Here is a 26,152-nt window from a genome sequence, read left to right on the forward strand (position 1 = left end):
CCAATCTCAGTGACGCTTTCTCTTCAGGGCAGCCAATCAGGGGGCACGCTCTGCGCACACCCGGAAGTAGGGCGGTTCATGCCGCTGGTACGAGCTGTTGGGGTGAAAGTGAATGGCTCCTGAAGAAAGAAGAAAGAAGAAAGACGAAAGAGCAGCCGTACCTGAGTAAATGTCCCTGAAACGGACGTCTTGAGGCTACACATGGCCCTGGTGCGACAGAGACCCCCGAAAGGAGGGAACGCCTCCGAGATCGAGAAGAAAATTAAAAGGTGAGCTGATTTGAAGACGCTATTGTGAGGCGACAGTGTTTCGACCACTGAAATCTCTACAAACTTGCGGGGAATAAATCTTTAAAGTAGCTATAGATGTGCTAAAAATATATAGAACCTACGTTGATCTTGTGTTTACAGTCGTGGGAAAATACAGAATGGAGCACAGGTGTATCATAAGCTCTCATTTAACACCCCCCCCCCCCCCCCCACCCCACCCCAGGGGGGAAATTACCCACGCATTTACCCCAATTAGGACTTTAAACGTAACTATGTAATTTTTAATATCATTATCCTAGCCTCAAAAGCCATCCTGTCAGGATGAGTGTGGAAAAAGATGTTTTTGGAACATTCTACTGTATTTTACACGAGAAGGTATCATTAGAATAAATTGCCTTTATGTTGAGATTGTACCGTAGTAATTTTCAGTAGTAATTATTTGGTTTTATGAAAATATCAACATTCTCATCTCATATACTCTCACATACTGGGCCGCAACACTGAAACATTTTTAAGTTGAAAATGAAATGTCACCCCTATGCATTATTATAAAAATAATGTAAATAAGGTCACAACTATGTAATTTCCTGAAGAATTGCTTCTTGTTATGCTGTAGTAACAACATGACATACTTAGTGATACATACTAGATTTAAGCAGTGTTTCAGCATCTTGAATATATGATCTATAGAAAGCTGTTTTGTCTGTGAGAAATGCAGGATCTGTAGGTTTTTTTTTTTTTAATGCAAAGTATGATGTTTGAGACACAATACTTTATCCTTAGGAGACATCCCACTGTTGCAGTTTCAAGTATTGCTCAATCACCCCATTCCTTTGCTGCTGTTTGCTCAGAGGGAATGCCCTGCGACAGGGATCTTCGTGGCGAGGATCCCGTGGACTGGTGGCTCTGCTCCTGGTCGTCGTGTGCCTGTGCGGAGTGGCGGCGTGGCTGTACGTGATCTCCCTGGACAGTGACATCGCGGAGGTTTTAGCCAGCCAGAGGGAGCTGGTCTCCCCTCAGCCCAGAGTCTTCGCCGTGCAGTGCTCGGAGGACTATGACAACCACAAACGCTATCCGGGTGAGGCTCCTGGTGATTTCCTGCGTGGTTTTATCTCTCCACGGGGTTAGGACGAGGACAAACTTACTTCATAACACATTATTTAACCTAACTATTGTCAGGGGGAAAGTGGAATCTGCAGTTTAAAGTTTGAATAATCAGATTTTTACACTTACTGCAGAGTAAAAACTGATTATCCACAGCAATTTCAGTAATTTCTCACAGGTAAACAGTAACAAATCTACTCAGCAGATGGCGCTATAGTGCAATTGTACTTGTATTAGAGGTCCCACTGAGTGAGTCTTGAATGAATAGCTGCAGGATTTGGGCTTTTCAGATATTTCAATGAAGAAACGTATTTTAGAAATATAAAAAAAAAATTTGGCTTGAGCTTTCAACGCATTTCTTTACTTTAACACTTTAAGTGATAATACGTTGATGTTTCATATTTTAAACAGAGTTTTTACTATCCTGATCCTTTGGAAGTATCCAAGCTGTCTGATTAATGTGAATGCATATTATTATTTGTGCAGGTAGGGGACATCTCGAAGCAGTTGATTCAAGACGACTGGACTTGTTCATAACTTATCCAAATGGCTTTATAAGTTCATGCTGTTCCTAACCCGGCTTAGTCAAGGGAACAGCATGAACTGAAGAAACCACTTGGATAAGAGGTGAAATATCTTCAAAGACACCTTGAAAAACTATTCATATCCCTTTAACTTTACTAGTTTTGTGTAATTTACTCACTCTTTTGGTTTAGTTAGGGGTTTATCTTCTAACAGACATCTGATGCCGTCACAGAACACATTTATGTTCTTCTTTGGGTTGTCCTGGCACGTGAAATCCAACAAAATACATTTAAGTTTTAGTATGATGTGAGAATATGCGGAAATGTTGAAAGAAGTATGACTGGTTTTGTTTGATTAAGAATGCAGACAGAGAAAAAGACAATTTATTGTAATTTAGTCAGTATTTCACAATATGTATATTGGAAAAGTTGACACTGATATATTTGAGATATAACATATATAACTATTTTCTGGTTAAAATGAACAAATCCTGAAATATATTAGTGTGACTTTTACCTTCTGCATCCTGGTGTGCAACCGACTTCAAACGTAGATCTCGGTACGCTTGTAAACAAACTCTGGAAGTCTGATTAAAGCCCGAATGGTGTCACAGGAAGTGACTCGCTTCAGAAGCATTTCATCCTCATTGTTCATCTGCGTGGCAGAGGAATTCCTGCTGCTGTTTAAAAGCATTGCGTTGTGTTTAGCTGGGCTCCCAGCATTGTTTATAGAAGACATGTGAAAGAACATCCAGCACTTCAGAAATGGGACTGTTTGAAATCAACTTAAGTCTGTTTATTGGGACTGTATGACGACTCTAATCATCGTCTTGGTTGGTGCCACCATGATGGATTGTGCTTCGTGTGTAGAATCACTTTCATATACATTTTCCTCAGTTAATGTGACAGTGGCTTCCAGCCATTGTTTGTGTTTAATTCTATTCTTTCCTCTGCAAGTGAAACGAATCCCTCCTTCCTTGGATGAATCACAAATCCAAAGCACCATTGATCTGCCTCCAGGCTGAACAGCTGGAGAGGTTGTTTTTTTTTCCTTTTCTTTCCCTGGAATTCTGCACATACCTTTAATCCTGGTGGACAGAAAAGTCTATATTCACTTCATCAGTCTTTTGAAAGCTGAATCCGAAACCTCTCTGGCTTGTGTAGAGGTTCGATTAAAAAGTTATGTCACCCGCTTTTAATGCAGGGACAAGAGAAAAGTTTCTGTTTTAATGACTCTCTTGTGAAAGTCGCAGTAAAACAGCACCAGTCTGCTAAATCTTCCCGAAGATCTTTTGGGGTCAAATGGGAGCATTGAGTTAACTTTCTGGCAATCTTTGTGGAAACTTCCAGCCCTATGTTTGAGCTCCACGATCTGTTCAATTTCCACTGTTTAATTACATGACAACCTGAGGAAAGAGACAAATGAGGTAAATGTATTTTGTCAGGTGCGAGCAAGTCATTGGGTTTCCAAGGACCGTTTAACGGGGCGAAATGGGGCATGGATCACCGACTGGGCTGCAGCTGAACATGTCATTTGCCTTAATAACTTTGAATATTGTCAACTATGTGATTTGTGATAAATACAAACACTTAAGTGGGTTTATTTTAATATCTACATGCTTTTAGAAAAGTTCTTGGCCATAATTGACACTAGCTGTGACGGGTTCCTTATTTTTTTTATTCAAATTTTTTGCGGGGGGGTTTATATACATTTATGAGATGGTGGGGGTTGCTTATGCTCTTTGTTTGGACCTGACCAATCATATTGTATTGGTGTGTATATATATATATATATAAACTGAATCTCCATAAATTAAAAATTTCAAAGAATCTTTTATCACGCATTGCATGAGAAATAAGAATCCTGTCAGAAAATGCATACCAGTTTGATCAGGATCCGTCCAAAAAGGAATCACTTCTTCCTTGTCCCATTATGTTAGCCTACCATTTAAAAAAAAAAAAATCAAACTCAGTCCACAAGTTTTTAATATATCTTGTTAACCAACAACCAACCAACCCAACAGCAATGCAAACTTAAACGTCCTGGCAGAAGTAACCAACACATAATCTGAGCATGGTCAACTAGTTGGTCAACAGTGGAACGCCTCCCAAATATAATCCTGAAGTTTTTCGCGACTCAAACTTTTTAATTAACAATGGCTTTTGCTCTTCTTCTTTTTTTTTTTTCATGAAACATTATAAAACCAAAAACTTGCATGAAATATCAGGAAACACATTCGATGTTTACGTTTTCGACAACTTGAAAGTCCATTAATTCCGTTCTCACTCAATTATTCAAGGTCATTTTAAAGTTTTATTTAGAAAAACAAGAGCTCAAGCCCCGGGTGATGTTTAATTTACAAGACAGGAAATTGGCAAATTTGGAGAACGAGCCTGATCTTGCTGGCTGAAAAACAAATGCCTGAAATATTTCAATAATCATTACAGATTCTGTACACTGCTGCGTTCAGCATTTCTTAATGAATGAGGGGCGGTAGGTGAGCCAAGGTCAGTGAGCTGATGGACGAGTGCCAAGATTTTGGCATTTATTGTTTACAGCTGTGAAGCTGTAAACAATTTCTGTGAATAGGAAAAAAATAAAAGAATAAATGTGCTCGGCTTCTTAATACACTCCCTGTATTGCAGAAACTTGCGGTGTTAATAAGTAGAGCCGCCTGTGAAATGTGTCAAGCTGTCCGGACAAATTGGATATTTGTCTTTTTAAAGATGTGAGGACTTCACGCTGTGGATCTCCAGTGTCTCAAGGAAACCCAGCAGGAGGCGCCGCTTTGAGGAATGAATTAATGCAGTTATGAAACAGGAGAGGAGACCTGAAGTCTGCAGAAATACTCTGCTGCAACTTTTTATTTCCTCATCAGACCGTCTCACTATTGCTCTCATTGTCTAATCTCCTTTTCTCTGGCTGTTTCCCTTGTCTCTTTCATTCTCTTCTTCTCCGGCTTTCTCATTTTTCACTCGCTCTGTCTCTCTCCCTCTCTTTCTCTATCGCACTCTCTGTCTTTCACTCTCTCTTCTTCTCTGTGTCTTCTTTTTACCTATCTCCCTATCTCTGTGTTACTCTTATTCTCTCTCTCTCTCTCTCTCTCTCCCTCTCTCTCTCTCTCTCTCTCTCTCTCTCTCTCTCTCAGGCTGCACCCCTCAGAAGTGTGGCCGAGCGGTCACAGACAGTGTGGTAACGAGGGAAGAGGCTCAGGTTCTAAGGAGGTAACCCCCCCCCCCCCTCACCCACACCCCCGACACTTTCCCCCACTCCTCCTCCTGTGTGCTGACTGTCTTCCCTCTTCCTCTCCTCTTTCTATCGTTCTCTCCTTCCTCTATCTCTGGCTCACAGGCTGGCTGAGCGGGGGCTGGCTCTGGCTGGATCTGAGGGAGGAGTGAGTATATCACCTTGTACAACCGTTGGACTGACATGACAGCAAGGCCGAGATTAAGTGCCTCGTTAGAAATTCTCCATACATGAATTTATTGACAATTTTTCATGTTGTCCTCATTTTCCAAAAGCCCATAAGTTCGAGGATGACCTTTCAGTACAGCTGAAAGGCAAAAACCCGGTGACATGATCCATATAGCAGTAAAAGTCACAATATACAGCTGTTGTCTCACAAAGCCAATATATTGCAAACTTTTCAGGCGAGTTGCAGGAAAGTCGTAACCAACAGTGCCACAAATTGCGGATTTTAGTGCAACTGAGTGTAAAATAAACGAGGCAATAAATAATTCAAAATAACAGATATTGAAGTAGTTTCCTACCTTAAAAAAGATTAATTATCACAATTGTTAAATCCGGTATTTACCTCGAAAGGCTCTGAGTGTTTTGTTATCCTTACTTAGAGAAAGCTCCTCTAAGACTTACTATTAGTTCATTAAAAGCAAAAAAACCCAAAACAAATTGAAGGAAAAAAATGTTTTTGATAAAGGCCTGTGACTACAAGACCTAACACCACCTATTTTTTGACTCAGCTACTTGAATTTGTAACCTTTTTGAGCACCAAAACAGAAACCCTCAGAAACATTTCTTATTTTGCTCATGAGGAATCTTCCACCTTATTGAAAAGCAGCCACTGGATAAGTAAACAAGATTAAAGACTTCAGCTGTATCGTAATCTTTGGAATCTGTAAATACATATTAAATTAAATAATTAATGAGCTGGTGGTCCTGTTTATTAGTAGCTTATTAAAAACCTCACCGAGGCACCATCTGTTTCAACATCTGTGTTGCATGGCCTGAAGCAATTCCTCTCCAAAGAAGGACCTTTAATTTATATTCAAAGGTACAGTATACAATTTTCTTTTTCATTCACGGCTTATTAAAAAAAGCTAATGAAAGAAAATTCCAGGTGCAACATCATTAAAATGAACTCTTGTGTTTGGCTCTGAAGTTGGCAGCTATGGCCCGGGAGTCATGCCGCTCTGAAACCCGCCATTGCTGTAATTGTCTATGAGCGGAAGGACCATTTGTTGGTGAAACAGTGTGGCTTTGAGCCTGATGCTACTTTGTTAGCATCAAGGTAGTTAACTTCCACTGTAGTAACGCAGCTCTGTGTGATGAGGTTTCAGCATTATGTCTATTCCTTTTACTGAAACAGTTAATAAATTAGAAACAGCAGTTATTGTCATTGTAAAAAAAAATGTTCACACTCCTGATGGTAAATTTACCATCACATCGATCTCAGCCAGCTTTAACCTGTATTTCACCACAAGAGGGCGTCCTGCTACAATAATGAAAGGTGTGGATTTATTTGACACTGAAGGACGAAACAGAGTCATGTCTGTAGAGGCCTGGACGACCCCTCGACTGATGCTCTCTGTCCTCACAGGACCTCGTCCACTGATGAAGGACCTGTTTATGAAATGTTCAGTTAAGGGAGTGAAAATAGCCACTGAGAGAGCGGCGTTCCAAATGGCCTGACGAGCATTAATAAGCGTGAAGCACAGAGGGAAGGGAAGATAAACCTTTTCTGTCCTTTGCTCCCTGCAGGCCTCCATCCTGGACCTGCACTCAGGAGCGCTGTCCATGGGGAAGCAGTTTGTCAACATCTACAGGTGGGAAAGGACACCTTCACTTTATTGATCGCCTCAGCTTCTGCATGCCTGCAGCAGCGTCATGCAGCCCAGAACGTCACGTCTTCTCCCAAATATGGAGCCGCTCATCAATCTTGATGTTCTTTTTGAGCTGTCTTCTCCGGGTCTGTTGACCCGCACGGCCCTCATTCCTCACTCACCCAGCACAACCCGCCCCTCTTCATCCTCCTCCGTCGGTTTCCTCTCTTCCCCACAGGCAGGTGGCTAAAACAGGACCATCGGGGAAACACACACACACACACACACACACACACACACACACACACACACACACACACACACACACACACACACACACACACACACACACACACACACACACACACACACACACACACACACACACACACACACACACACACACAGAGGAACTTGTTCATGCTGAAGCAGTCAGGTGCCGTGGTGTTGTCGGCGGCTGGAGTGTCTGAGTTACTGACGCACAGCGCCGTGCAGCGGAGCGTTAATTTATGCTAACAGATCCCGTCTCCTCTGGCCCCCCCCCCCCTCCCACTCCACCCCATCCCTCCTCTGATTGGCGTCATCTGTGATTATGTGCCGGCAGGTATTTTGGGGAGCAGATCGGAGACGTGTTCACCCCGGAGGACTTCCAGCTGTACAGGTGACTCACGAGCCTTGGTTGAAAACCAGCCATGCGTTTGACGTATATTCTCAGAGCTTTTCCTTTTTTTCCCCCCCAAAGTGACAGTCACACTCAAGTGAGAAGACGTAAAGGTGTTCTCCTTCATTACAACAGCTTGTTCTGATACTAAACAAAAGAAATGTGTTGGCTTTCACTTTCCACTCACTCAGAAGTGATTATTGCAAATGAACTAAAGACAAAGTAAGGAAGTCTGTGTCTGCGACGTTGTTTATTATGTTGTAACGATGCTTATTGGTATTCAATCTTGGGAGCGGTTTATATGACAACAAGTGACAAGGGACAACTTCTGTTGCATTTTCTGTGCCCGTTTGCACAACAAGGGTCAGACACCGTCGCCGTGGAAATGGAGGAGAAAATGCAAATTTTGAAAATGAAACTTTTTTAAAAACTTGTCTGTAATGCTGCTGCTTACGCATGTGTACCATGGCTGTAGTAAATAGTTCTTCTGCACATGCGTGAGTAAATGGACAATAACGACTTGGTCATTTTATGGTTGAGTCTCTTGTCCTCAAGAGCTGTATGGAACAAGTAAATTTCTCCACTGTGAGATTAATAAAGGCGATCTTATCTTATCTTATCTTAATAACAATTGAATTGAGAATGTTTAAAGCGATTTGCCCTTTACGCGTGCGTGCGTGCGTGCGTGTGTGTGATTTCATTGCAAAAGCAACCAATGGCGCCAACGACATCGTTTCAGCATTTCTGTTGTTTCTGTGTAAATGGACATTATTTTCAAAATGCCTTGTAAACGTGAAGCCTTTCTGAAACAAAGACATAAAAACGATGCGTTTTCACTTGAAACATGTCAGGTAAATTGGTCTAAAGACACATAACCAAGTCTGTGTGACCGGACTCGGTTGCATTCAGGCTCATGTTAAGGCTTTTCATACATCATCACAAGCAAACAATTACCACAGGGAGGAATGATATTATATATTATACTATATACCAAGATAAGTTTTGGTATCAAAGACATTTATCTGAAATGCCAATTAGAGTTCATATTTGGCTCTGAATTTGTCGACCAGTGGATCACAATTAAAGGTCATGATCCTCCAAAAGCATCCAACCTCAGCTGTCAACCTTACATATCTTGTCTGTACTTGATTTTTAGGAGCATACGCGAGCGAATCCAGGCGATCATCGCAGAGACGTTCGGTCTGGACCCGGTGCTGATGTACCTCACCAAGCCCACCTTCTTCTCCAGAATCAACAGCACGACAGCCAAAACCCAGCACGACGAGTACTGGCACCCGCACATCGACAAGGTGAGCATAAGAAGACATAAGCATCACATAAGTGACTTATGCGCCTTCCTATAACCAAAACAAATAGATTGCATGTATTGATTTTTGTCAGCGTGGATGTGCTGCGGGTCTGCATTTTCGAAACGGTACTGGAAGAGGGAAAAAAAAATCAATTGTTACATCCCTAGTGACGAGATGTAATTTGTTCACCTGAAAAGGGCTGAAGGCAATTGTCTTCATGTGTTTGCTGGATTGACTGAAGCTGTAAACAAAGCTCTCTCCTTGTACCAGTCAGTCTGCTATCAAACCCTTCAGGGATGTCTGCAGGGTGGCTCACACTCGAGGTGAGAAAGTGCGGCGTAATTCAGAAATTCTCGGTGTCTCGCAATTGACCTTTTGCTTGCCACTTAAGCCAAGAAATCATGTCACGGCGGCGGACATTACAAGTCCGATAATTCAATCAAAGAGGTAAAAACATGAAGGGGAGGATGGCTGATGGCCGGAGTTTCTGAAGGTTGATAGTAGTCTTTGGAAATAAAGACATTAAACTTGATTCTGACATCAGGGTTGTTGTATGTTCTTGAAAATGTTAAAAAAGAATTGCATGGATTCTGTATTTTCATCGATTCTAGTCAAAAGCAGCTGAGAAGGACAAAAACCACCGACACTGAAAGGAAGCCCAACTTACTGGTCCATTAATACATGATTGGGATGCTTTTCTTTGAAGGTTTTTGTGGACGTGTCTCACCAGGATCAAGGATCTGGCAATTGTATCCGCTAAACACGATGGCGTATTAAATATATCGAAAACTTTGAATGTATGCACTCAGAAAGGTTCAATCATATTGAGAAATTTTGTTGCGGGTCTCTACTGTGAGTCCCTGAGGAGCTCATCAAACCCCCAAAATGCCCAGAAAGGGCAGCTGCTGTAAACAACTCTACTCGAAACCAGACATGCATGTTTCATAATCCGCTGTGGCCATCCCGAACGGGAGAACGAAGTTCAGTTCAGATGAGCTGATTTTACCAAATCTTTGAAAATGATGTGGTATTCCCTTTTATAATCAGCTTTCGGGTTTTTAAAGAAAGCCCACGTCTCTGTTGGGTTATACATTGTTCATTCTTTATGAGTATTCATGCAGAGCAGCATTGAAGGCAGAGTACTTTAATCTTCATTTTATACGTTGGGCATTGTCTCGAGACGTTGGCTGTTGTGGGATTGAGAGCAGACCTTGGATCAAGTTCAGACAAACAAGATTTCAGGAGAGAAACATGCGTTCATACTTAAATAATATATGTAATTCAAATTGTGTAAATAATGTTTTGTAATGCTGAGTAGTTTCAAGGTCTATTCAAGCATTATATAATTCCATAACGCAATTCAGGTGGGTTTTGCATCAAACCTATAAACATCTATTAATCTCATTCCTTTTAAAGAGAAGCCTACAACCATTGACTTATCGGCCTTATTACACTACAATCACCTCTGATGACTGAAAGGCATTGTAATAATCCTGATAGAATCAGTATTTATGGATTTTTTTTAATGTGTTTAGCACATTACCTACAAGAGGCTTTGTTGCAGTACACTTTAAACCAATTACATCAACTCTGCAGCTGAACCGATATTAGAAATATAATGTAATACTGTGGTATGTAGTGGAATAAAAATCAAAAAGGATTTACTCTGATGGCAGCAAGGTATGTTATATAAGTCTTTATCATTCTTCTATGTATACCAGCAACAGAAAAATGTGTTACAAGGACAATGTGCACTCTTTCTTTCTTTCTTTTTTTTTTAAGCCCTTATGTAAGAGAGACTAAGTGTGAAGTCAGATCTCAGTTCAGACTAAATTGTGCCGCAGTAGATATTAAAAGACACATTTTATTGCAGTCGCTTCCAGACTTTTGTGAAACTGGAAAGTCGATTTGGGATGAGGAGTTTGGTTGCCTCCGCTTAAATGTCAGTCTTTTGTGGCTTGTGAACAACAACTTGTGGGGGGGTGTCTAAAAGAGTAAAACATTTTTAAAGCAAAGGTCAGATCTTCATTGTTACTTGAGATCGTCTTTGTGTTATATATCATGCTGGATGCGTTCATTTAACCATCCTGTCAAGCTTCAGTGTCAATAGTAATCTATAGACTTTTCCTGGCGAACAGGAAGTCAAATGTTTACTTTACCTGTGTTTTTTTCTTAGAACACATTTCTGCCCTTGCTTCATCCTTTTGTTCTCGCCAGCATCTCTTGTGGGTTTCACGGCCATATTAATATTTGTCACCTCATCCTCTCCCGCCGGTCCTCGACAGCTGGAAAAATTTAATTTCGAAAAGAGCCCCTTCTCCTCACCCATCTGCTTCTGACGCCATCTTGGGTCTAATTGGCTAACCCAGCCCTCATTTAAATGTAAATGGCCTCTGACGTCTTCCTCATAGGATCCTTTTCCTTCCCCATCGATCACAGAACTGATATGGTGTCATAGCAGCAGTTGGAACGTGACGGTGGAGGAAGTGTGTTTTCATCTCTCATGGCAGAACTCGATTGGATTGTGTAATGGAATTGAATTATAGGAGTTGGTGTTAATGTCAAATGCAGTCAGTCATTTTAAGGAAGTTTGTTTGTATACAATATAATTTGAACAAACTTTTTTTTTCTTCTTCCACTTTGTCACGCATCTGGAAGTTTTGGCATTTACACGGTTCATCAAATTGGTCTTCAATCAACACATGTGCCCGCAGTGTTTAGTCAAGGTCAAGAGTTAGTATGGAATAGACAATACTTTATTATTGACATTGAGAAATTACATGCAGCGTTGCTTCACACAAGAGTAGAATATTAAAATGTCAAATAAGTAAAGAGAAGAAAATATCTAGTAAAATGTACAAGGAACTGAAAGCTGTGCAGCATCTCTGACAAAAAGTAACTGAAGCTAAATTATAAATAAATAAAATGGCAAAAAAAAAAGATTAAAGAAAATTAGGGAACTAAAATAACATTTTAAGCAAAATTCTAATTCTTAAAAAATATTTTGTACTTTTTAAATAGCAAAAAGTAGGTGACCAAACATTGCTTCTGAAAATAATGACATTCTCAACATAAAGCCAATTTGAATGAAACCGTAATGGCTAGGAGCTGCAATAGACCGAAACCAAGATAAAATGGTGAGTTTTGTTTATCGGTGGTCAAATGATTGTTAATATTGACCAATATGCTGGGTTTGCTGGGTCATGGCAGTATTTGATGTATTATTCCTCGCACAGAACAAAAAAACAAAAAATCCCAAACTTGTGAATTGTTAAAAAGATGAAAAAAAAATTCAGCTGTTCAATGTGATCATGTGAGCGACTCGGACCGAATATCACATCAGCATCCTGTTAGTGCTGCTGGGCGATGTGCAAAAATAACATGGCCCCCAGCTCACATGGCACGAATGAATTTCCCCGACACCTTCAGGCAAAGGCTCCACACTGGAGCTGCAGTATTTCATGTATCATTCTGGCTTGTATTTAATTAATCCCAGAGGTTTTTGATAATGAGGGCAAGTGAAGTGAGGAGTCAGCAGGAGGTGATCTCAGGAGAGCGGAAGAGACAAAGCATTAGTCTTCGCTACAAGAAGAGCTGACACAGGGGCCATAAATGTGTGAGCTGGGGTACTACATGGTAAAAGTCACGCACTGTGAGCTTTTTCTGTTAAGTTAATTGCATGTTAACATGGAGCAACCTTTAGCATTTCCTTCTTTAGAGTTGGGACTCCTGAGAGGAACATAATTTGGTACTATAATAAGAAATCTCGACTTTTATTTTTTTTATCCGAAGCTTCATCTTCACAAAATATAACTTTCGGACCATTTTGACCGACAGTTTTCATTTTGTACCTGAAGGTCTTTGGAAGTGAAGTGCAGGTCATTGGACAGATTTGATTTGGAGACCAAGGGATGGAGTTGCAGCCAAAATAGGAAAAAGAAGGTGGAAAAACCTGCTTTTGAAGTGTGATTTGACAGTTTCCCTGATTCTTTATTCATTAACTTTGAAGAGTTGGGGACTAATCCTGCAACCTGCCACTGAGGGGCACCTGGGACATTTTGGATTCAATTTTAGAGAGTTCTCATAACTTTTTATGAAGTCACTGATCTGAAAGTCTTTCTGTGGACTCTCAAGCACTGGAGCTGGGCAACAAATCAAAACGAAAGCACGACCGACCTAATGTCCGCAATATAGACACGTTTGATATATTACCTTACCCTTCAAGCATAAACTTATCCCTTCCTCCTTTTTCACCACCTGCCAGGTGACTTATGGCTCTTTCGACTATACCTCCCTCCTCTACCTGTCTGACTACGGCTCCGATTTCACGGGAGGAAGATTTGTCTTCATGGACCAAAATGGAAACCGGACAGTGGAACCACGAGCAGGTAACAGCCGACCCTTAAAGGCCAAATTTGAACTTTCTCTCCACTTCAGCACAAATACAGTCAAGCTTGACCACTTTCAGGGTGGAATATTCTGATCATAGACTTATCAGCTTGTAAATCTTGGTAAATGTAATAGTAAATCCAGCTCATAGATATTTGGAGATGGGTATCAAACCAACAACTCTGCGATTGGAAGACCTGCCTTCTTGTAAATGACGCCAGGACGATGAGGGACTTCATTATCGAAGCTTTGTATGAAATTATAATTGGTACGTTTGGCTGCATTAGGGAAACCGAAGGTGGTTTTTAGCACGCTCACAAGTGGGTGTAATCCTCTCTAAGTGGGTAATTAGCAGTAGTGAGTCCTGTGGAGTGAATGTGCGGGGGATTAAGTTTAAACTCTGAAGTGCCCAGGGGGATAGGCATGACAACGTATTAGTCGTTGACGAAATAATGCACTGTTGTTTACACAGAATATGAATACATTGTGTTCAAAACAGTAAGGTAAGTGGATATGGAAAAGTTGCACTTAGACAATAACTTGAAGGTGTATTTTGCTACCATGGGACACGACTGTAATGCGAGTCATTTTAAACAGAGTCGAGATCAGTTACCTGGGGAGTTTTTGGCGTCTCAGGGAAGTTTCTGAGCTGGTCAGTTCGAGGTAATGTGCCACAATGAGTTGATCAGGTCCCTTTAAATTGGACCTTAAGTTTTCATTCATGTTGCTCTACTTTCACTGTGCCATAATGACTTTGGACCCATTTTCAACTTTTCCTACCCTTCATATCTCATCCCTGAGGAAGGAATCTGTCTCACAGCCAGGTTAAAGTCTGAACAAACATGAATATACACCTCTGCCCATGAGGGAACTGAAAGGTCTTGAAAGTATAGAAGCTCCGATCTAAAGGTTAAAGAAAAGAACATTACGTGAATTACAATGTGGGAACAGTGCAGTATGTATAAATCAACTCGACCTGTTCAGGAACTCTGTACTTTGAAGTGCAATACCAGAGATGGAATTGAAGTCTAAATTAGGTTCCTAAAAAGTTTCTCCTCAAGGATAGTTTGTCACAAAAGACCACAAACTTTAAATGGAATGACGTTGTATTTGTCGTTTGAAAATATGGCCAGTAATTGTGCTTGGATACATCAAGTCAGAGTCATAGATACAATAATATGATGGATCAAGAGGTTAGGTGTCTGGACCTCAATGAATTATTACAATGAAGATGAAATCTAGGCTAGTAGATGGAAATATATTCATTGATGGTTTGCTCACTTTCAAATGTAATTAATGGGCATCAAAAGAACATTTTGCCTCGTTTCTGTGCTTCATTTAAACCTCCATGAACTTCTTATTAAACGACGCACTGGAGATAAATCTGTTTCTGGTCTGCATGACTTTCTTCTGTGTTGGCGGTTATATGAGTTAACCATACATTCATAATGATGTCTATATATATGCACACACATACAGTTCTTTCTTGGGGCACTGTTGGGTAGCATGCAGCAAATATAAACATTACTATAATGCAGTTGGATTGCAATTACTGGTGACTAACTGTAAAACTTCCAAGTCCCGGGAGAACATGGACTGGAAGTCATGGCACCGAGCACCGTTGTCACTTAAACAGACACCCAAAACCAAACACGAAACACAAGTTTTCCATTTTCAATAGAAAACACCACCCACTTCTACACCCTGAATCCCTTTTATTTACTTTCCCTTTGCAAGAAAGTCCACAGATCACTGTGACACGACTGAAATCAATGCTCTCTGGTCCAGTATTCCACAGTTTGAAATGTTAGTGACCTTTAAAGTGTCTGAAAAAGTGTAATGTGAAGTGAAGGCAGCAGGCTCCTCCAGTCATATTTGACGAACGCGTTGCGTTATGCATGGCCTCTGTTAGTAGAGTTTGCTCCTGGATGTTTTAGGGCTCTTGTCAATCCGTTCATTACGGACCGCAGCTCCCTTGGCCATTCCGTCCCCTCAAGGGCGCAGCTTCCTCTCTATTATACCTGTCAACAGACCACCTCGTGTCACTTCCGCTCACCTTGTCCCCTCTGTCATTTTTTTTTTTTTTACCTTCGTTAACTATTCCTCCTTCCTTTCTTTATCTCCTGCGACTGTCTGTCATCTCCCCCATCCTGCTTGCATTCCACATTTAATCAAGAGCAATTCGGAGAAACCAAACAAGAGCATTTTGTCCTTCCTCTTTCCCACCTGCTATCCTTCACCTTTTGCTCTCCACCTTGTCTAAATCTCTGATGTGCCAGTCAGTCAAAAGCCTCTTCCCCAGCCAGTGAGCGACGGGGCTGGCGGAGGTGTCGGCATCCTATGATGGAGCGGCGAGGGATGCCGTATGAAGGACGTATGATAATGAAGAGCGACTGCGGTTCGTGCGGCATCTCCCCTCTCTGTGACAGGCGTTTGTGAATAACACTGCTGCCATGGTCCAGTACGGGAGGTATCGGCCTGATCTTAAATCCAAGAGGAGGGGAGAGGGAGGCTAAGGAGAAGGACAAATGCCAGCTCTACATTCCTTTCTGACAGATTTTTTTAATTCTCAGTGGAGTAGGAGTAAGCCCGAGAATCACGACTGCTACTGTAGTGTTTTTTTTTTTTTTTTTTTTTTTTATCAGAGGAAGTGCAGACATGCATAATGCATCAGTGGCCAGGGTTCATTTCATTCTATCTGCCAAAGCGACGCCATCACCCAATTGAGCGACTCTTTGCTCTGCGTCACGCTGGGCGCCCCGACTGCCGTGTTTTGACTTTGTGAGAGCACAAGCCTCAAATCTGGACGGGTGATTAGTTCACCGGGGGTAATCAAGATGCTTCGAGGCGACGCAAATAGAAAGGTGTAATTATAACACCGGGAGGACAATCATAACTTTGCATCTTGGGGAGAGCTAAAGTCGAGAATGAAATGACAACCAGCAGCAGGGGCGAGGGGTGGAGGTGTTTGTTGAAGCTGCAGAGGATCAGTTGAGGATGGACGGGAAGGTGACGGCTCAGCAGAACATGGGCGAGTGTCCTGGAGGGACAGAAGAGAGCACTTGGGGGAGAGGTCGGAGCCGGCAAACGGCTGGGAGGTGGATAAAGAGTAGATATGCGATGGAGAGATAGGAGGTGATCGGCTCGGAGTGAGAGATAGATAACAGAGAGAGCAGAGCAGATCTGCCACTCAGAGGAAGCAGCAGGGGTTAACCTAGAAGCTTAGACCACCGCCGGGGAATCAGACAGCCTCGTTTGGACTGACCTTGACCTTCACACCACTGCAACAACACTCAATGTACCAAAAAAAAAAATCTTGATTAATTTATGGCTCCTAGATTCCTATTTTATTATGCTGTTTCAAAATTGGCATTAATCGTGCCTTTGTTTTAAGATTTATTTTTTTATTAAAAGGGACTTTCATGTTCTTTGATTTGTCATCTGGCTTGTAGCGTTGCCCAACGGTGATCTGTGTATGAACCAGAATTAGTGCGTTCATGTGGGCCAATTTATGAACTAAACTAAGATTTGTCGTTGACAAGTCTTCATAGGGAAAAATGTTAAACATTGTCCTCACAATGCATCGTGTCTATTCAGAGACATTTGAAGCCTTTAATCACAATTTTCGACAACCATATCAGATTTGATGTCGTATTGTGGTGATTACCATTCAGCGTTCTTGTCCGGTGCGTTCACAATCAATATAGTTATTTGACTTCCCCTTTAAATCTTAAATTGTTTAGCCCCCTTTGCCTTCAGTTGACTGAAAACCTGTTTTCATTGGTTAATGGAATTGTTTTCCTGTTTCCTCAAGAAGCTAACAAGCTGTGCACGGCTGATTTACCAATACTCCTCCCTTTAAGACTAAAACACCCATGAGTACGTAGCTTTCATCATGTTTATTTGTGAGCGAAACGGCATGTGCTCGGCAGCGAGAAGGACAACCGCATCCGTCTGGACGTCGCAAGGGTCCTGGGTTGTAATTTAGATGCTAATCGATTTCGAGTGGTAGTACCACACTTCATACCATGCATCCATTAGCATGAGCTTTGTTAGCCTCTTGTTGCCTGATCATTTCTTTCCAATAGCGCAGCAGGTGTTCTGTTACGACTGCCTTGTGTCTGAGGCGAAGGTGAATTTAATGAGATCTTGATAAAGCACCTCGAGAGACACGATTTCCCGAAGACGAGGCATGGGCCATACCACCTACAAGAGCAGCAGGGTGTCACTTTCATTCCCGTTCCCATCTTAATAGGTGGAGCCGCTTCGCGGCCCGCACGCAGCGATGTAGCAGCACCTCATCAACAGATGCAGTGAAGAGCCTCGATGGTGAAAAGGTCTGTTTATAGTGTTGCAAGGATCACAACAACAAGATTATATAACTGCCACGTGGATCCCCTTTTGAGTGAAGACATAGCTGATCCTTGCAAGATCAATTACTCTAATTGGTGGCAAGTACCAGTAAGTTTTTAAACGCATTGAGGTATGGACTGCACAAGGCCTCTCGATAAGTGTTGTCTGGCTCGAGGGGTTTAATCATTTACCAAACAAATCATTCGCATCCCCGTTAACTACTAAGACTAATAACAAACCAATACACTTTTGCCAAATACAATCTTTTGCTGTATCAGGATATTTTTAAACCCGTTATGATAGTCAAATATTGTTTACCAGGCTCACATCTTATCTTGTTGGTCGAGAGACAGTTGTATAATTTCAGATTGGAGCTTTTGCATTGTTACTCACACACGGGGAAAAAGAGTGCCCAATAGGTTTTCAGGCCTCGCCTTAAGTTGCAACCACTCAGAATGTAATCCGGGTAAATTGCTGTTCAGTCTGCGTCGCCAAGTGTGACCTGTCTGAACCACTGAGAAGGATTTTAAATTCTAAAAGGCCCGGTGTCGTATATCTTCATCTAACTTTCATTCTTCAAGACTTCACGCTGCTCGAGTCATTCGTCCTCGGCTAACTAATTATGAGCCTGTGAGAGTAATCGATAAATTGACTGGACAGCACGCCGATGCACCCCGTTGGCCTTGCTGGCAGGCGTCTCACCTCCAGCAGCAAACGTGGGTTGCTGCATTGATCGAGTCACGCACCGTTTAGCATATTTTTAGCATTCCAACCTCGTCCCACTTGGGTGTCTGAAGTTAAAGACCTCATTAAGTGAAAATCAGTGACGTGTGGCTGTTTATTAAAGGCAGAAAAAGAGACAAGAGGCTCAAATCGGGATGCAGGGCATCCCGTTAAGCTGATGACAGAGGAGCTGCACGGTGACGGCGGCAAAGCAAATGCAATGCAAAGGAAAGAGTCACTATTAAGTCTTGGTCGTAACCAATGAGCTCATTTTTCAATACTGAGGCCCCGTTTACATTACTTTCCACAAGTATTGTTGTGTTACAGTTGCACTTTTTTCTTCAGTAGGTCACATTAGAAGACTGCAAGTGAAAAAATACTTTACTAAATCATTCATAAACTTTATTTAAATTGGGGAAAAAATGACATTTACATTAATTCAGAAACTTCGTTTTGACCAAACCTCAAGCTTTAATCTCGATGCCCTTTTCATGCTGATTGTTCCATTCGTGGAACAGCTGATCTTGTCAGCCAGTGTCTTTTTCAGACACCGCCTCCTTACATTGATTTCCTTAAGAGGTCTAAACGCTCCACGACATGATGAGTCAAGGCTTTGAAGTTGAAAGCTTCCCTCTGACATTTTAGTTCTAATAAACTTCCTCTCTGACAAAGAGTGTTGTTAAGACTTGGGGGAATAAAGTCAACATTAGATTTTATGTGCACGAACAAACTAACTTTATACGAGGCTTCAATAAAACAGTAGCTCCTGTGTCTACCCTGCAGCAATTCCACAGTTGCACATCAAAAATACTTTCAGTTAAAAGAAAAGATTAAATTGTTGTACTGTAAAAAGAGTGACACTCTTTAATATTTGCATAATTACTCGAGTAACGATGGCGTGCTGTTACTCAGAAACTGTGTTGGATTTTTTTTTAAATGGATTTGTTGTTTCATTACAATTCTTGGATGGCTAGTATTATGGATTGACTCAGCTTGTTGGACCTTGATCAATGACCGGAGACGACTGTTGGATTCCTTTGTGATAATTTTCCTCCTCTCTGGGCATCGCAGATCTGTGTTAAACCAAGAGGCAATGAACCTGACAGGAGTGGGAGGAGCCATCTAGATTGTGATAGTATTAAGTGCACCAGCTGAAGATTGTCCTTGTTGGATTTTGAATGCCAAGAGTTCAAGGTTCTGTCAAGGATAACCTCGTACATATCGTTCGTGGAAGATTGAAAAGGAACTGCTTCTAATCGCAGTATTGGCTTTGTGATTCCTATTCCCATGTGCTTAAGTGTCCTTGTGCAAAACACTGAGCCCCAGGTTGCTACCAATTACTTTGATTGTGTGTGTCGAGCAGAGTAAGAACACTCGATTTAAGTAAAGTCAACTCACCTACCTGACTTATTGATCAAAGCACCATTAAATGAAATTTCTCACATCACTTTCAATATAAAAGTCCATATTAAAGATTAAACTGCCTTTCCACATACTAGAAATCATAATGGGCCATTCAGTAACTTGTCAAGTCAACAACCAGTTGAACTTAAATATTTGACTGTGACAACAAAGACAGTTAACACACTGGCGCCTTCCTGGGACTAGGTCGTTTTGTAGTTGAGGATCACAAATAGTAGCAATCCAACGAATGTCCAGGACCTTGACATTGTTAATGTTTCATGGCCTGATGCTAACTGCATCATTTTCAGTGCTTCTGCCATTTCCATATAAACGGACATTGTTTTCTAAATGCTGCAGTATAACATTTCTGAAGGAAAAATGCAAAACTCACATGTTTTCACTTGAAATGCTGTCATGAGAACAGGGCGTTTGTTTTCCAGTTTTCTCCCGTCAGTACCCCAGTAAGTGATTTCTTAATGAGCGTGAACCTTGTGGAATATCTCACCGAGCAGCAACTCTTCTTTTGTGTTGCCGCTTTTCCAATTCCGCTGCCTCCTTCACAGCAAACATCGCAATTGCATGGGATTCTTTTCTCAGATTAATTCTTTGTTGGATAATCCAAAGCTGCGACACTAATTCGAGCACTTGGAAAGGCCCTCGTTCCTCAGTGACTTAAAACAAACAGACCACCACTTATTGTGTTGTTGCTCACACTCTTCTGTTTGTGCGGTACTTCTCTTTCTTCCGAGTTTCAGCGCAAAGGCCGTCGATAAACAACCGGCCACTGATTTCCCACGACGTCCTCTGCTAATGTCCTGCCAGGGGGATTTAGACACACACGCACACACACACACACACACACACACACACACACACACACACACACACACACACACACACACACACACACACACACACACACACACACACACACACACACACACACACACACACACACACACACACACACACACACACACACACACACACACGCACGGATGCTAACACAAACTCAGTGGGAAGCAGCAAACACAAACGGATGCACAATGATTCCATATTTTCTTTAATTTATTTCCACATAATGAGAGAACCCCATTAAAAGGTGAAGGAATTTGGAACTTTTGTAACAAAAACAAGACTGAAAACTCCCCCCCCCACCCCACCCCCCCCTTTGATTAGAAATCCCTAAATTGTGGACAGCAGCCACAGACTAGCTATGTAAACATTAATGCAAAAGTCTAAGACGGATCAGGCTGTGCTCGGAAAGAACCAGACTGGCTGTTAAGCGACAATAGCTCATTAACTGGCCCAACGAAGCAACACCTTTTATAAGTGGGTGGGAAATTACCCCGAGACGGCTTCACCAGGCTCACGGTTTGTGTTCCAGGAGACGTGTTTTATAAATGTTGAAATCCGACAGTCAAAGGATCACAGTCCAGTTCACGCATAAAATGCCCTGGGAAAAGTTTAGAGTGGCTCCGCTTCATGCTCCCAGCGTTTTTCTTCTCTTTCAGGCTCATCACATTTTCTTCAATGTCACCATCAGTACTTCCTCTCTCACCTCTTTCATTTAATAACTGAGCATATTTTCTCTTATCTCCTCCAAGTAGACAGCTGAAGAAGTGTTTTTCATAGCTTTGCACAAGGATTATAAAATTGGTACTTGGGGTGCTGTTCCAGATTGCTCTTGTTTGTTTAACATATTCAGAAAGAGAAGGGTAACGGTTAAGCATGTATGGAGTGATTTAAACATTACATTTAGTCTTGATTTAGAAGGTTCAGCAGTTGAAATGTCAGCTGGAAATAATGGCCAGTGTATCTTTATAGGGTTATTGTTCCCCACCTGCTGTTCATTCGTGTACAACAGCAGGACTAAAAACAATTGGTAATGCATCTTTTTTTAGGATACTATTATTGGGATCAGAGGATCAATCCAGCTTTACCGGTAAATATTAAACATTCTAACGCAATTATAAGACCTCAATGCCTCCTCCATAATAACATCTGATTTACAGGTAAATCAACAGATTCAGAGCTCTTTCTTATGTTGGGACTCGTTCACATGTTTTCAAGTGAAAACAGGAAGCTCACGGAAAGCTTGTTCTCTGAAACGAAAACACAAAAACGATACGTTTTCACTTAAAATGTTGTGTATGCAGGGCCTCAATCTCATGACGTGTGTTGATCATGTTGATCGTTGTAATATCTTTTCTTCCTTGTGAGGGACGCATTGATGAACAGAGCTTTTGATCAAAAACCATAACTAGGTATTTGTTAACCATAATTGTTGAAAGCTTTGTCTCACACCAAATAGCAATTTTTGCTCAAATGGAGCATAAGATATTGTTGACAGCTGTCAGTGCCCTTGCAATGGTTTGTTCTCCTGCAGTGGGAGTGGGATCCTGCTTGTGTATTTGAATAATGTCATTATGTTTACAATAACATATAGAGGACAACTTTTAATTTTCTCGCCTGAGGGGGGGGGGGGGTGCCTTGCACCATCTCTTTATTTGAACTGACCTTTGCTAAATAGCTTTCTGACTGGAGGTTAGCCACCACTGGCACATGTCCAGGAACGGATCCACCGACACGCCACCGAGGGTGCTGGAGGATAGAAGATAGTAAGAAATGGATGAAACTGTTATGAAGCATATAAAAATGCATGATTTGAAAATGCACTGTTCTGTAGAAGTGCGTTTTTTTGGCCATTGTGCTGTTGATCAATGGTAGTGGTTTTAGGTTTTAATACAGTTAACAGGCCGAGAATTATGGGGCGAAAACTGTGAGAGGTCGTAATTGTTTTTCTTATCAAATCTAAAGCGTTGGCAGTTGGTCATTTTCAGACACGTTGCAGTACAGTGTCGGATTTTGAAGTGACCTAAATTAAGAATAGAACACCAAAATGACACCTGAATCCTGCTGATTCTTTTTTGGATTGTTGTACATTTGCCAAAGTTCATAATGCTGTGTCGTCATTTATTTATGCACTTCTTGCAGTATTTTGCAAATGACAAAGAAATGACGACAGTAGAAGTTGGATTTTTCTTGACAGAGAGTGCTCGTCTGACTATTCTATTTGGAAAAAGTAGGAGAAATAGTGTTCAATCCCCAAAAAGTCAGATCATTATATGATCAATTTATCTGATGATTTATTTTTATTGTAGACACATAGGTATCTGCATAGCAGTGGAAGTTGATGCAGAATTTCCTAATAATATTTCCTACAAGAAGCATATTCAGTGTGAAAAGAAAGGGTCCTACCACAGAACCCTGTGGCACTCCATCACTAACTTTTTATATTGTAAGTGATATTCATGACCAAACAGCACTGCTGAACAAAGCTTTCCGTGCGAACTTGAAGTGATTGATTAAAAACTAGCCTCACTCTGATTTTACTTGTTCCCCTGCAACGGTAAAGCCCGTTGATCGATCGGCTCATTTTTATGTAACGCGAGAAGAACTGTGTGAACGTGTGCGGTTTAAGGTATTTCACAGGGATTTAGGTGGATCTTTTTTGCTCATACGCATTAAAAGCCCCCATAAGCCGTAGCCCGCAACTTTCCCTCAAATATCTGCATTTCTTTTCATGTTAACCAAATAACAAATGTGTTTACTGTTGATCTGCTGCGGTGCAGGTTTCGCCAAGCTGCTTCGCTGGTGTTTGATTACAGCTCCTGGTTTCAGCGGCGTGTGCCACACGGGCACTCTGCCCATTTTAATTTCACCGTCTTGAGTCTGAAGCAAAAACGTCGATCGTGTTCCTCCTGAAAAAATCTTCCTCCCCTGCCCAGGTCGAGTGTCTTTCTTCTCCTCCGGCTCGGAGAACCTCCACCGCGTGGAGAAGGTAACGTGGGGAACCCGCTACGCCATCACCGTGTCCTTCACGTGCGACCCTGCACACGCCATCTCTGACCCCGCCCTGCACTGAGGAGTCCACACGCATGATGGATGACGGCGCTCGCCAGCCCGGCTCGGATAAGCCCTGCAGCAAATGGGGGAGGGGGGGGGGGGGGATTTTAATTGGAGGTTTTACTCATGAAAACAGTCAAAGTGAGTAGCTCGAATCCTGCAAGAGGAACATGTGGGGCGTCCCTCTTTAAGGTAGCGGTGTTTCCTGACTCAACCATTTAATCTAATCGCCCAAATCAGTTTCTCTCTTCTTTTTTTTTCTTTTTCCTTGCATTATGGTAATCTCTGGGTTTAGGACCATCTGGGTCTCCACAATCTGCTTTTTCTGATCAGTCGGTGTGTGGCCTACGAAGACGCTGCATGCCTGCTGAAAGGGATTGAAAGAGGCTCGGGTGCAGGATTGTGTGATTTCTGTTATGTTTTTTATGTTAAGAAGGGCCAGCGATCCCTCGAAGGAGGGGTATAAACCTGGCAAATTGCCTGCTGATTCATCCTTTCAGCTCTAAATCCCCCCCCCCTTTCTCACACACACTCCCCCAGGCTTATAACCCAGGAAGGATTTTCTTCTGAGAAGAATCTTATCCTTGTCCGAGAGCCACGTTTCTTTTTAAGGTATACAGTGTGTCCATTTGCTTTTGTGTGGTTGGTGATGGCGATTTTAAATAAAAATGTGACCTAAAAAGTCCGTTTCTTTGTCTTATTTTCGCTCTGGAACTTCTTCACTGTCGACACTAAACCGGAGGAGTTGAGTTTTGAAACTGTTTTTATTGAACTCATCAGTATGATTCACGTCTTCATCTCAATTGATTGCTGCCAGAGTTTTATCTGCGCCCCCTTTATGAGCACGTCACTTTAGGAATTGCTTGATTGATCAGACACTCCCGCCGGTTGGAGAAGCCCCTCGCCACTGCTTTTCTTATTTTCCACTCAGCTGCTCCCAACCGTCCATCGTCTCCTTTCTCATTTCTTCTTCATAGATTCTGAACTTTGATATTAAGAAATCCATTATTTTATGTATATTTAATTTGGCAAACTTTAACATCTTAAATGTTATCAGTTGTTTATCCTGTTTTCTTTCCACAAAGCTTCTGTATAGTGAATGGAACAAAACTACAAGAGTGTACTCCATCTTTCTCAGGGCTCCATATGGGAATGAGGGTAAAAGGTATAATGCTTGATTAATACAGTACTTTTTCTCTCTAGTCTAAAATCTGAAGCCTAAAATAAGCTGAAGTATTGCTGATGTGTCTCCTGCAGCTTGCAAGCTAACAAGAGGGCCGTGTTTTGTCTGAGTCTTTCTGAAATAAAGGTGTATGAAACCTAGCAACTATGTACAAGTACGCAGATTAAGTTCATTAATTCACAGTCCAGTATTATATATCTCTCTTTTTGAAATGCACTGCTGAAGCTGTAATTTCCGATTATTCCCAAAAATTAGGGCAAACAGGTTGGAAGTAGTGCTGCACAATATCATCATTTGTCCTATTGATTCACTAAAATAAAAAAAAAAGATTAACCAGTGTAAAAATCTTAATTGACCAGCAAGGAAATAGTCCTGTTATGTGAAGAACACATTTAAATATGTTGATGTTAACATCATCTATAGAAGTGTATTTTTTTTTTTTTGCCAAACTATGATCTCGAGTAAAGACTCGGAGCTTCCTTAATATTACTAACTTTTTATATAAGTCAACATTTTATTCAAAGTTATCCTCAAGACTTTGGCTATAGGAGTTAGATGTTCGGCAGAAACTACTTTTTATTAACGTCTTAGCTCAGTTTGAGCATACAACAAATCTTTTCAATAGCGGTTTATTTACCTGAACATTTTCAAAGTTGAACAGCTGTAAAATGTAGCGAGAGGAAAAACCAAAACGGCCAAAACCAAAACAATCGTCCAACTTAATGGCAGCCTGATTCACTCTAGTTGGTACATTGTGTGTTTACACACCCTCTGGTTCAAATACTGCACAAATTGGTGGAGTTTCCATTAATACTTGGTCTCCTTGTCCATGTGTGGGGAAAACTTAAATATGACCTGAGTGCTCATTTGCAGCGTTGCGTGTTTAGAAATGTTTGCACTCAGGAAATATCTTCTTGAAAACATCTTCCAAACTCTCAATGCTGTTGTTGTCGAAAGGAACAGCTAAAATGCCGTGAAAGTTGGCTGTTTTTTCTTTAAAAGATGCGAAAAAGCAATGAAATTTGGCGGCTGTTATGTTAAAGATGCTGAAAAATCAACATCCATGTTTCACCTTAATAAAATGCTGAAACACCCTGGAATTCTCAGCTTCCCAGTCAGAAATATGGAAATGTTAAATTACGTAATGTGAAATCTAAATGTCCTTTGTGTGCCTGAGGCAAAATCAGTGCTTCCATCCTTGTGACATCTTTTCCACACTTTAAATCTGAATGAACAAGTTTGGTGAGTTCACGTCTACCAAA

At 41.4% G+C, this 26,152-nt stretch overlaps 1 protein-coding gene across 1 annotated transcript; it reads left to right on the plus strand.

The window, feature by feature from the left end:
• Window positions 1-101: 101 nt before the first annotated feature.
• Window positions 102-23,779, plus strand: ogfod3 (2-oxoglutarate and iron dependent oxygenase domain containing 3). The gene is made up of 9 exons (XM_080517100.1): window positions 102-269; window positions 1,121-1,347; window positions 5,047-5,122; window positions 5,250-5,292; window positions 6,897-6,961; window positions 7,563-7,619; window positions 8,776-8,929; window positions 13,194-13,317; window positions 23,590-23,779. The coding sequence occupies exons 1-9, from the start codon at window positions 202-204 to the stop codon at window positions 23,724-23,726; spliced, it is 951 nt and encodes a 316-aa protein (XP_080373226.1). The 5' UTR covers window positions 102-201; the 3' UTR covers window positions 23,727-23,779.
• The last annotated feature ends 2,373 nt before the right edge of the window (window positions 23,780-26,152 follow it).

This window comes from Blennius ocellaris (genome assembly GCF_963422515.1).
Source record: "Blennius ocellaris genome assembly, chromosome: 21".
Lineage (NCBI taxonomy): Eukaryota > Metazoa > Chordata > Actinopteri > Blenniiformes > Blenniidae > Blennius > Blennius ocellaris.

Bases quoted from the DNA above. Each gene is read 5' to 3' on its own strand.
- ogfod3 (XM_080517100.1), top strand. From the start codon at position 202: ATGGCCCTGGTGCGACAGAGACCCCCGAAAGGAGGGAACGCCTCCGAG. The intron at 5,123-5,249 runs GTAACCCCCCCC...TCTGGCTCACAG, and splicing joins GAGGCTCAGGTTCTAAGGAG to GCTGGCTGAGCGGGGGCTGG. The intron at 7,620-8,775 runs GTGACTCACGAG...CTTGATTTTTAG, and splicing joins GAGGACTTCCAGCTGTACAG to GAGCATACGCGAGCGAATCC.